Source organism: Elephantulus edwardii, unplaced genomic scaffold (genome assembly GCF_000299155.1).
Source record: "Elephantulus edwardii isolate Elephantulus edwardi_28Jun2011 unplaced genomic scaffold, EleEdw1.0 scaffold00024, whole genome shotgun sequence".
NCBI lineage: Eukaryota > Metazoa > Chordata > Mammalia > Macroscelidea > Macroscelididae > Elephantulus > Elephantulus edwardii.
The window spans coordinates 23189589-23202620 of record NW_006399774.1 but is presented as its reverse complement, the minus strand read 5'-3'; the positions used below and the strand labels follow the sequence as shown (position 1 = coordinate 23202620).

Sequence of the window (13032 nt, the reverse complement as noted above, 5' to 3'; positions counted from 1 at the left end):
GCACAGAGGAGGAGGTGAGGATGGCCCTGGAGGGGGCTGGGCACAGAGGAGGAGGTGAGGATGGCCCTGGAGGGAGTGGGGTTTCTTCCTGTCATACATGGGCTGCTGTAAGTGGGAGCTCACTCCAGGGCACCTGGCAACAGCAAGTTCTTCACTTCCATCAAGATCATTAGGTTGGGGTCTCTGATGGCTTCAAACTGCCGACTTTTTGGTTAGTAGGCAGGTGGTTACTCTGTACCACCAGGGATCTTTCTCCCATTACAGAACATATTCAATTTGGACTTGAGAAATAATTTTGTAAGCCGTCAGTTGGATTAGATGCCATGTACCATCACAGAAATTCATTTAAGATAGTTACCTGTTTTTCCTGTGCCCTCTCTTTGTGGCAGCTTCTCATTTACAGAACCTAAACAAAGAAAGTAAGAGGATAAATTACATTTCATAATTGGCTGCTCCTCAGTAATTAAGGCAAACACATACACTCCAACCCATTTGGATTAATTAAGTGCTTCGCACTTCCCAGCAAGGCTACACACGTTGTCTAGTCAAGGTAAGAGTGCCATTGACTGAAACAAGTCCTAGACTAGAACGCAGGTTAGTTCCACACGTTAGTTCCCAGTCCCCCTAGTAACTCTCTGAGGATCCGTGATGAGACCTTTCAGCCTAGTATATGACAGTGTCATCATGTGAAAAGTGCCACAAAACCCTCTAAACAGGCCTCACAATGCTGAGCTAGTGCAGACAGTTAGACGGAAATGTTTTTAGAAGAACCAGTGGCGGGTAGAATGTGTCTGAGGGTCCCCGGGGAGGAGGGTGGGAGCCGAGTGGGCAGGATGGGCAGGGGGAAGGGGGTAATCATAGGGTCACGGAGGGTAAGAAAATGGGAAAGATCCAGTGTGAAAAACAATGTATATGAACTTTGAAAGTAAACCAGTAGAGAAAAAAAAATTCTTTAAAAATAAAAAATAAAAAGGAACTAGTTATGGAACTAAAGCCATTAAAAAGGGCTGATTTAAGCTTGATTCTAATTTATGGAAAATAAAGTAGAAGAACTATTTATTTGTAGAGAACTTCCAAACATGGAGACTGATAAGGAAAATGGTGGCATATTCTTTTTAATCTTTGTATTATACTAAACGATGTCTGTGTAGAGACTAAGGTATGCCTGATCCAAGCCATGGTCTTTACAATTACCATCAGAGAGCTGGACGATGACTAAGGAGGACAGAAGAAGAAGCTATGCCTTTGAACTGTGCTTCTGGAGAAGAATCTTGAATATACCCTAGACTGCTAAAAGAACAACAGGTCTGTCCTGGAGAAGGTGAAACCAAGCTGCTCCTTGGAGGCAAGGATTTTGAATCTCCATCTCACATACTTTGGACATATTGCCAGGAAAGACCAGCCTTTGGAGAAGCACATGATGCTTGGAAGGGTGGAGGGACAGCTCAAGAAAGGAAGACCTCCTGATGAGATGCATTGACATGGTAACTGGGGCAATGTGGGGAAGTGTGTTGGAGACAATGAAATTGGCTCAGGATTGGGCACAGTTCAGAGTTATTGTACATAGGGTCACTATGAGTCACAGGTGACTCGACAGCACGTAATAACAACAAATGATTTCTGTTAAAATATGAAGTATTGTTCTTTATCCAATGGCTCAAAATTGCTATAAGTACTGATTATTGTTGTTGTTGTTGTTGTTGTTATGTGCCGTCTAGTCTCCTCCGACTCATAGCAACCCTATGTACAACAGCCCTAAACTCTGCTGTCCTGTGCCAATCGCACTGTCTCTAATATACCCATCCTGATTACCCCAGTCACTGAATCAAACCACCTCATAGAGGGCACTGATTACTTTCCTTAGGGTTATTGCATCTACTTAAAGGAAGAAAAAAAAATAATCTGCTCACATCTGCAGATACTGTAGATCCAAAAGGGGACAAAATTTTGTGAACGTCTTAACCAAAACCCAACAACCCGAGAGAAGGAGCCATTGGCTATCTGACCTCAAGACAGCGTGTTAGCGGACACACAGGTGATCTAACGCTCTATACTTGGAAATATGACCAAAAACTCAAAAGCTGGTAAGCAACCATCTCAGGTGCCAGTCGCGCCTCCCGTGGCTGAAGCAAAGTGAAAATAAGCAAACGTGCACGAGAACCTTTATCCACAGCAACAATGGACTTCATGGTCAACTCCCACAACCACGTGACCAGGAAAACTAGACGTTGCCCAGCTTCCTGCTCTGAGGGGGTCACAATAGAAGGTTCTGGAGAGAGTGGGAGATAAACTCCCAACCACACAATGCCAGAGGCTGGAAGAACCCCAAGGCTGTGGCTACTGGACTTTCTCTTGATCCTGGAACTGAGCTCACCCTTGTGGTGCAGCTGATGGGCAAACCTGAACAGATCTAGAAGGTGAACCATACCACGAAGGAGAAGCTCAGCCCATACCACATCCAACCTCACAGGATCATGAAGGAAGCCTCTGCCCAGGGATAAAACTCAGAAGGCGTGACGGAAGAGGATGGAGGGACTGACAGCTACAAGCAGCACAGAGACAGTGGGAAGAGAGGTGATGTAAGGTGAAGACTGGAGCCAGTGACAAAGGAAAACATGCAAGAATGGCTGAATTGACACTGCTCTGCTCTGTAAACCTTCAAATCATCACTAAAATTGAAGAACGATTTCTTCACTTCTCCCTAAAGATTTGTGTTTATGTCCTGGGATGAGCATGCACTAGCTTATCAGATGTTGCCACACGCTCTTCGTGGAAAATGGCTCATTGTTTATGACCGAAAATGATTTCAAAGACCTTCGTTCGTTTCATCCTTCTCTAGTGCTGGTTGAAGTGTGCTAGACAGGACAGTATGTGGGACTCAAAAGTGCTCTCTGGCACTGACACCTCTGGAGTCCTTTCCTTCACTTGCTTGTTTATTTCTAATGTTTCTGTGACAGTGAGGCATTATTTGATAACCAGTCCCTGGCAGTATTTGTTTGGTTAGGTTTTCAAAATCTTAAAAATATCTTAGGCTCTGTAACTTACTCACTTTTGACACTGAGTTGGAACTGACCCATTGCTGACCCTCCAGCAGGTTTGCAAGGCTGTAGATCACATGGAAGGACATTGGCCTTCTTGTAGAACAGCTGGTGAATCCAACAGCTGTGGCCTTTGAATTAGCAGTGCAGCTCCTCATGGCCATGCCCCTCAAGCAAATGACATAAAGGCTTGTTGACCATGAACAGAGATCTGAGCACTTCTCCAAAGTCACTTCTTTATCTTGGATAACTTGACTTAGCCAGTGAAAACGTGCCAACATTTTAGAAAACCATTTATTGTTGTTGTTATGTGCCGTCGAGTCACTCGTGACATAGTGAGCCTATGTACAATAACTCTACAAAAGCTCTAAACCCTGCTTCTGTCCTGTGCCAATCTCATTGTCTCTGACACACCTACATCCATTACCCCAGTCACCAAATCAGTCCATCTCATAGAGGGTCTTCCTCTCCTGTGTCGTCCCTCCACCATCCCAAACATGATGTCCCTCTCCCAAACATGATGTCCCTCTCCAAGACTGGTCCCCCCTCATAACATATTCAAAGTATGTCAGGCAAAGCTTCGGAATCCTTGTCTGCAAGGAGCAGCCTTATCTCACCTTCTCTGGAAAGCCATTCTAATATTTGAGCACAGCCTAAGTATGTTTTAAGGACCACTCATCCATGTACGAGCTCTGGTGGCCTAGTGGCAAGAAGCCACACTGCCATCCCAAAGGCACAGGGTCGAGTCTACCAGCAACTCAGCAGGAGAAGGATGGGCAGTTTCCTCCCGTGCAATTAACTGCCTCTGAAAACCTGCCAGAGGGTCAGCTATGGGTCGGTTCCACAGCAACAGTACTCAACGACTTCAATGTGTAAAGGCAGGCGGATGTGAGTTACTGAACAGTAGGGTGAAATCAGCCGCTTCTAGGTGATGATCTGCTGCACTACTAAGTGACCGGGCAGCCATGAAATGCCAATGCAATGTCTTTATGCTCTAAGGTTTCCTGTTGCACGACTTCACCGTGTCCTGACATGCTGTCTGGAAGCTATGTGTGGCGTGGATCAGAGGAAGTTACGCTGCCCACACAAAGGTGGCACCTCTCGGGAGGCTCCAATCTTCCCGTGGCTCCAAGGGAGAAAGATGGGCAATGTCCTCCCATGTAACTTAGAGCTGTCAAAATCCTGTGACATCAGCTATCAGGCGATTCTGACTCAATGACAATGCACATGTTGGTAGCAATGTCATAGACTGGGCTCTGCGCTTAGAAAAGAAATATTACAAACTTCACCTAGATAGCAATTGATTTATGAAGACGCACTGGGGGCCGAGTGTCAAGGAGCCCAAACACAGGCGGACTGACTCCACCAGCTGTTCCGGGAGAGGAAGATGGAGCCTCTCCTCCGCGTGACTTACAGTCTCTGGAAACGCACTGGAGGGTCAGCTCCGCGTTGGTCCCGACTCAAAGGCTCACAGCAGTTGATTTCTAATTTCTTTACTAGTATGACAGTTTAAGCTAGTAAATGTGAAAAGTTTCTCAAAAGCTTTTCAAGAGATTCCTTAAATGTGTGGAGTCTCCAGAAAGAAGAAAATATCGAGGTACATTTATTTCACTGAAAATAGCAGCTCCAACTTTATTACCATTGTTTTAGACATATAATGGGTTGCCTTTTCCTGTGTTACCATATTTTGAGATTCAACCTGCCCCAAACAGTCAAATGGGCAACAATCCAAATCATTGCCGCTGCTATGTGTCACTGAGCCCTCCATCCACTGAGCCAACCACAGCTCACGGTGCCCTGTCCTGTGCCCTCTCTTCATCTCCAGAGGCCGGCGCCCACTGGTGCAGCCACTGTGTCGATCCTTCTCGACGAGAGGCTTCCTCTTCTTCACTCTACTCTTCTCTGCATGATGTCCTTTTCTAAGGACTGGTACCTTCAGACAACATGCCCAAGTGTACAAGATAAACTCCATCGTTCTTGCCTCTACGTGGTACACTGATTGCACTTCTTACAAGATAGACTTGTTTGTACTTTAACAGTCCATGATATCGTCAACGCGCTTTGCCAACATCATAATTCAAAGGCACAATTTTCACTGAGTCTTTCTCATTTTTTGTCCAACTTTCACTTGCGTCCAGTGCAACGGCAAGCAGCGTGGCTTGGCTCTGGCGCAGTTCACTTTTCAAACTGACGTCCTTGCTCGTTAGTATTTTTAAGGGCATTCTTCACAAATTGCCCAAAGCAATTTTCATTTTATAGGGACCTAAATATTTCATTTCTCCCTCAAAAATACAGGCCATATTCTGTACTTGATATAATGACGGCAACAGTGCAAAAGGATTTTCCAATATTGACCCTCTTTGATCGACTCTTTGGTTTTCCAGGCTGAAGATAAGCAAAATTCTTTTTTAATTTGTTTTTATTGGTTTACAATCCTTTGCTTTCTTTCATTCACGTGTATTATTTTGGGGTTTTTTTCACCCCCTCCTTCCACCCATCAAACTCTGTGACCCTGTGATTTCCCCTCCTCCACACCTTCAGCCCCTCAGCCCCCTCACCTTCCCTCTTTGGATAGCAACACACATATTACGGTTATCATTCTGTTTGGACAATAATGGTCTTATACAGTATTTGTTCTTATGTGCAAAATCACAGTATATTCACACAATGGAATACTACACAGCAGTCAGAAGTAACAATTTTGAAAAATACCATATAACATGGGAGAGGCTAGAAAGCATTAAGCTGAGTAAACTAACTCAAGCAAAAGTCTTCTTTAGGGTTTAAATATGATAGCATGCAATCTCTGTTAATCGAACCATTGCCATATTTATCGATCATATTCCAGGTGCACCAATTGCTAAGCTCTGCTAGAGCAAATGGAGATTAAATGATTCAGGAGTGAATAGTCTGCAAACAACACGCAGACTCAATTTATGGAGAATATAGAAGCCAGTTTTTTTTACAATTTTCACCATTCCCTTTGCACTCTAGAAATATATTCTGATTATAGAACCTTAATTGTTTATCATCCAGATACTTTTTTAATTAAATTTTTATTTTATACTGGTTTCTTTGCAAAGTTCATATGCATTGTTTTTCACACCAGATCTTTCCAATTTCATTTACCCATCCCTCCTACTAGCCATCAAATTGTGTGACCCTATGATTACCTCCTACCCACACTCCCCTCTGCTCCTATCCTCCCCCACCCCAGACCCTGACTCCCATTTTACTAGTTATTTTTCTATTTCTACAGCAATGGTCTTATACAGTACTTGTCCTTTATGGGCCTAAGTTAGTTCACTTGGCAAAATGCTCTCCAGTTCCTCCCAAGTTACGTAGTGATTTTCAAAATCATTGTTCCTGCTTCTGAGTAGTGTTCCATCATGTGAATGTACCATCATTTCTCAATCTATCTGACTGTGAGTGGACAGCTGGGCTTTTTCCATGTTCTTGAGATGGTGAAGAACGCTGCTGTGAACATTGGTGTACAAATCTCCATTTGTGTCTCAGTTCGAATTTTCTCAGGGTATATTCCAAGCAGTGGAATAGCTGAGTTATACGGAAGTTCTATGTTGACAAGCTTTTTGAGAAAATGCCAAACTGCCTTCCAGGGTGGTTGTCCCATATTACAATCCTACCGACAGTGCATAAGAGTTCGTCTCTCGCCAAATCCTCTCAACACTTATTACCTGCTGCCCTGTTCTATTTTGCCACTGCTAATGCGGAGAGATGGTATCTCAATATGGTTTTGATTTCCATCTCTCTTATTTCCAGTGATTTTTAGCCTTTCTTCATGTTGAACATCTAAATATCTTCCTCTGTGAACGATCTTTGCATGTCTTTTGCCCATTTTGTAATTGAACCATCAGGTTTGGAGTTTTTGTGTTGTTTGTTTAGGTCCTGCTGTATCTGTAAACTTTTGATATGATACCCTTGTTTGAAATGGTATTGCCAAGTGTTTGTTCCCAGTTAGTAACTTTTCTTTTCACCCTATTGGAAAAAGTTTTTAATGTGCACAGGCATTTAATCTATAGAAGGTCCCATTCGATTTTATCGTCTCCTGGTTGTGCGTTACTGGCTGTATTCGTCAGCCTGGGGCCGGCCTAGAGGCAGCTGCTGTACTGTGGCTCCACTCTCTGGTTTCTTGCATCTTGACAGGGTCCTATAAGGAAAGTCTTGGTTTGTGTCTAGTCTGTGCTTTGCTTGGGTTATTGGTAATGCAATCAACAGTGAAAGCTATATTCTTTGATGTTGGTTTATGTTATTGGGTTTTTCCCCTCCACAAGTGGGTGTCAGTTGGCCTGGTCTTTTGCCCTACTTGACAAGGACCCAAGGGTGGAGTGTAGTCAACAGCATTTGCTGGGTGTCTCTTTAAAATTCCATAGTGACGGGAGAAGTCTGGGTTTGTGAGCATTCTTTAAGTAGTACAGCAGTCCTTTGTCTATTTGCTGTACTGTGTTTGCTGCCAATCAATGTGCCACAGCTGTGTCAAATGCCATGAGGGTTACCCATCATGGACAGTGTTTGGGGGTGTTTCCAGATTGATTCAGGTTTGGAAGCAGTAGTGGCATCCACTTTCTAAACCATATGCCTGTGGAACTCTAGGCACCTGGAGAAACGACGACAGTTATAGAAAGGCATTAGGTCTTCTGTTCATGGTGTCACAATGAGTCGCACTCGACTCGATGACAATCAACAACAACAGGCCCTCTCAGTTTGGTCCACATTGTCTCGTTATGGTTCGGGGCTTTATCCCTAGGTCTCTGATCCACCTCGAGTTGATTTGTGTGGATCAGGAGAGGTGGGCATCATCCTGTTCAGCTTTCTGCAGGTGGCACTCCAGTTGTGCCAGCACCATTGGTTGAAGAAGTTGTTGTTTCCCCATCTAGTAGGTTTTGTTTGCTTGTCGATTATCAGTTGTCCATACATAGATGAATTGCTGGGTTCTCAGTTCTGTTCCATTGGTCTTTGTGCCTGTCACTGCACCAGTACCATGCTGTTTTGGTTATTTAAGCTGTGGGGTAGGTTTTGAGATCAGGAAGTGCTATTCCTCCCACTTTATTCTTGTTTTTCAAAAGTGCTTTGTTTATTTGAGGTCTCTTCCCTCTCCAAATAAACTTGCCACTTGCTTTCTCTAATTCTATGAAAAATGAAGTGGGATTGCGTTAAACATGTAGATTGTTTTTGGTAAGATTGAAATTTTTACTATATTGAGTCTTCCTATACATAAACAGGGAACATTTTCCCATTTTTAAGGCCTTTTACTGTGTTTCACAGAAGTATTTTGAAGTTTCTTTGTAAAGGTCTTATGTGTCTCTAGTTAGGTTTATTCCTAAGTATCTCAATTTATGGTTGGCTACTTTAAATTGTATTGCTTGCTTTTTTTTTCTTTTTCTGACTTTTGTATTTGGATCTTATCTCCTGCCACTCTAATAAATTGGTCTTCTAGCTTTCACAGGCTTTTTGTTGTGTCTGTCTTATTCCCTCAGCATGTTTTCAAGGTCCACCCAGGCAGTAGTGAGTACCAGAAGTTTGTTTCCCTCTAGAATATTTTAACATTTCATTGTATGGATAGACCTTGACAGCAGAGATCTGCTCTTAAGGACTTCTTTAAAATGTTAAGCAGGGATTTTTGAAATGTTCAAAATCCCTAGGTCTAAGAGAGATGCAAATCAAGACAACTATGAGATATAATCTCACCCCAGTCAGAATTGCAAAATTTAACAGAACAGCAAGCAACAAATGCTGGCAAGGTTGTGGAGAGATTGGAACCCTTATTCACTGCTGGTGGAAGTGTAAAGTGGTGCAACCACTGTGGAAAGCAGTATGGCGCTTTCTCAAAAAGTTGCAAATAGAGATACCATTTGACCCAGCAATTCCACTACTGGGAATATACCCTAAAAAGACCATAACCAACATCCAAGCAGATATATGCACACCCATGTTTATCGTAGCTTTGTTCACAATAGCAAGGAGTTGGAAACAACCTAAGTGCCCATCAATAAACGAATGGATAGAGAAGCTGTGGTATATTCACACAATGGAATACTACGCTGCATTGAAAAACAAGGAACTCATACAATATTATTCAAAATTGATAACCCTGGAGGACATTATGCTGAGTAAAATATCTCAGTCACAAAGGGACAAATACTATATGGTGCCACTGTTATAGAATGAGGCTGACATCAGGGTGGGGATAAAACTGAGGAAAACTGGATAAATTATGTTTACTGCATTGAAGGCGATGAGGGAGAGAACAGTTTAAAAGTAATATATCTTAGGGCATTATGATTATCGTAAGAGTCTGGAATGAGGGTTGCAGAGTGGAGTACACTCGGGGCGGGGGTAGGGATGGGGATGTGCGGGGCTATTAAATACCAATGAAGGAGTTTTTCTTTTGCTTTTCAGGGTGGGGGTGGGGTGGGCTGGGAGAAAAGTGCAACAATGAATGAATGGAAATCCAAAATCTTCGCAGATGTTCATTGAAATTGATAAAAGAAAATGTTAAGCAGCAATTACATCCATTTACACAAGTGCCTCATCCAACTCGCGGTCTTTTCAGTCGCTTCATATGCAACTGAAAGTTGGACAATGAGTCAGATGACCAATAGAGAATCAACGCCTTTAAATAGTGGCATTGGTGAAAAGCATTATATATTCAATGACATGTCGAAAGAAGAAACACATATTTCTTGGTGAAAATGTAAACAGAGCGCTCCATAGAGTAATGGGTGGTGAGACTCTCTCACACACTTTGGGCATGTTGTCAAAATGGGCCAGTCCTTGGGGGCGGGGAGAACGTAATTCTGGGAAAGGCAGAGGGCATCAGAAAGGGCGGAAGACCTGCAGCAGGCTGTATTGACACAGACACTGCAACTACGGACTTGACTATTGCAAAGATCACGAGGCTGGCACAGGAAAGGGGAGGTCTGATCTGCTGCTCGTGGAGTCGCTATGAGTCATAGTCGAATTGATGGCACATAACAACAATAGGGAGCTCTGGCAGCCTAGTGTTAAGAATATGTGCTGCAATCCTAAAGGCAGGAGGTTCAAATCCCCCAGCTGCTCTGGAGAAGGATGAGCAGTATCCTCCTGTGCGACTGACCACCTCTGAAAACCCGCTGGAGGGTCAGCTAGGGGTCGGTTCAGACAAAGCAACAAGAACCACTTGCATGGATTCTTTGGTGTATATTTGAGTCGTTTACAGTACTTGATTATAGTCAGTAGTAGTGCAGTGGATATTGGCACATAATTTTTTATTTATATTGATTTCACCATCCAAAAGGACTCTGTCCAACACCCTCCCTCCCCTACCATATGACATCCTGTCTTCAGGGATGTGGGACACAACTTAGTATCTTCTTCAAATGACCAGAAACCATGCAAACGAAAATGAATCCAGAAGCAATATTCTTTTACTACATTTCCAGAGGGACAAAGATTTGTTGGAGTGGTGCCAGGCAGCAGGGCAGACGTAATTCAGCTGTGGATGCAGAGAAGGCAAGGGGGCGCACGTTTCGGAGGATGGCCAACCACTGCGGGCTAGTTCGCTCTGCCGCCAAGCTCTCCTCACCAAGTGTTTGTACACAGATACTCTCACAGAGGCACCTCTCCTCGGGAACAGAGGAATGTCTCCCATTTGTGAGTTCTCACTCATGAAATGTTATTTCAGGAAGAGTGCCCTTTTTTTAGCAATTAGGGTACAAAAACCACAAAAGTACAACATGAGGAAATGTCTATGGTTTTAGGGAGGACTAATGAGCCCTTAAATGTTTAAGGGATAAACTCCTGATTCAAATCCAACTACACTCAGTGAGGACAATGGTGCCAACAAGCTCCAATGGAAAAGGTATTGTTTAGCTCAAAGAACTGGTGGTCTGAGGGAAGTTTCTTTCACAAATACTCAGTGCTCTTCTAAAACAAATGAAAGAAGCCAGCGTTGTGATTTTTCTGGTTATCAGAGCAGTGACAGGGTTTAGTAAGTTCAGGTCTCAGCATGGAGCACTTGATCTGCTTGGGATAAGGGTGCCTTCCCATGGAGTTAAACAAGCAGCCCTGTGGTTTATCCCTTCTTGAAAAGCTCACTTCTTGGAGTCAGATGGCTTTTCTTTGGTAAAGAAAATGAAAGAGTGAGAACAAGGATGGAAAAAAAAAAAAAGAAGACATAAGAAGGGAGAAAGAAAGAAGATAAAAATAGAAAGGGACCAAGCAGGCCAAGTCCTGTTGGAGTTCCTGGACAAGTCTGTCCTTGCTGGAACCTGTGGGCATCATGCATGAGGGCAGAAGTTGAGGGAAGGCCACCAGTGTTTTTAGTGTCTCTGGTCCCTGCTATGTCCTTCCCACCATGGGAAGAAGCACTGGGGCCTCTGAGCGTGGTCTGGTTTCTTCTACCACTCTCTGTCTAACTCATGAAAATCCTGTGAACCAGCACCAAGGTTCTGGGTGCTGGGACCCACTGCCCCACCACTCTGACCTGGGAAGAGAGGCCAAGTACCTCCCCAGAGCTGTCAGGCTAAGATTCATCTAACGTTGACTATAATATCCATAGGGCTACTTCTAAACCCAGCTTGTGCATCTGGAAGTTCTCTGCTGACGTGCTGTTCCAGTCATTTTTTTACTAATTTACCACAGGATCTTGCTTACATGTGATATTGGTGATACTGTTCAATAATTTCCACTCTCTGTTGGGTCATCTTTTTTGAATGGGACTAAATGCAGATTTCTTCCTGTCAGTTGACCAGGTAGCTGTCTTCCAGATTTCTTGGCACAACCTGGTGAACACATCCAAGACAGTGGCTGTTGAAATATGTCAGTTGGTATTCCATCAATTCCTGGGACCTTGTATTTCACCAATTCCTTCAGAGCAACTTTGCCTCTTGATCATACGCTGTTCCATGAAATTCTTCTGTGCCATTTCTTTTCGGTACAGTGACTGTATATACTTTTTGATGCTTCATGAGCCATACAACATTCTGACCTCAGCATCTCTTTTTTTTCCCCTCAACTCAACGCTTGAATTTGTTCTTCAGTTCCTTCTGCTTAAGAAATGCCAAGCGAGTTTGTCCTTCTTGATTTTCTGAGTCCAGATCTTTGCATATTTCATTATATTTGCTTTGTCTTCCCAAGCTGCCCTTCGAAATCTTCTATTTAGCTCTTTAACTTCTTGATTTCTTCCCTTTGCTTTGAAGACTCAGCACGTTAGTACAATATTCAGAGTCTCTTCTGACATCCATCAGTCAGTGCTGGAAAGGGTGAAACCAAGCTGCTCCTTGGAAGCAAGGATCTTGAAACTCCGTCTCACATACTTTAGGCACGTGGTCAGAAGGGATCAGTCCTTGGAGAAGGACATCATGCTTGGAAGGGTGGAGGGACAGCGCGGGAGAGGAAGGCCCTGGATGAGACGACTCATGACAGGGGTAATAGGATTAGGTGTGTTGGAGATGATAAACTTGACTCAGGATAGGGCAGGGTTCCGAGCTATTGTACATACCGCCATTCTGAGTTGCAAGCAACCTGGCAGCACGTAACAACAACCATGGGTGTGGATTTTGGAGTAATCACAGAAAACTTGAGTCTTTATTCCATCGGTCATGACATTGCAGATTCATTGAGTGGTGAGGGTTATCTGGCTGTCGTGAGCGCCCGTATGGTGTATTTTGGGATGCCTGTCTGCCTTGGTTTTATTGTTTATTCCCCCCCCCCCTTAATCCAAGGGCCATTTGTGGTTTTTTTTTCAAATCCATGAGTGGCTCCACAGGAGAAAGATGAGAAATCTCCTCCTATGCTTTTTACAAGCTCAAAACATCAAGGGAGGGCCAGCTATGAGTCAGTTCAAGCTCTATGACGATGAGTGTGAGTTTGAGGTTGTTGTTGTTGTTATGTGCTGTTGAGTCACCTGCGACTCATAGTGACCCTATTTACAACATCCCTAAACTCTGCTCTGTCCTGTGCCAATCGCACTGTCTCTGACACTCCCATCCCGATC

At 43.7% G+C, this 13032-nt stretch overlaps 1 protein-coding gene across 2 annotated transcripts in view; it reads right to left on the bottom strand.

The window, feature by feature from the left end:
* The window catches only part of SMOC2 (SPARC related modular calcium binding 2), a 226241-nt gene that overhangs the window by 99461 nt on the left and 113748 nt on the right, over window positions 1–13032 (bottom strand). For both annotated transcript variants that reach the window (XM_006882787.1, XM_006882788.1), the window contains exon 5: window positions 359–406. In XM_006882787.1, the coding sequence (XP_006882849.1) occupies window positions 359–406 (48 nt within the window). The remainder of the gene's footprint in view (window positions 1–358; window positions 407–13032) is intronic.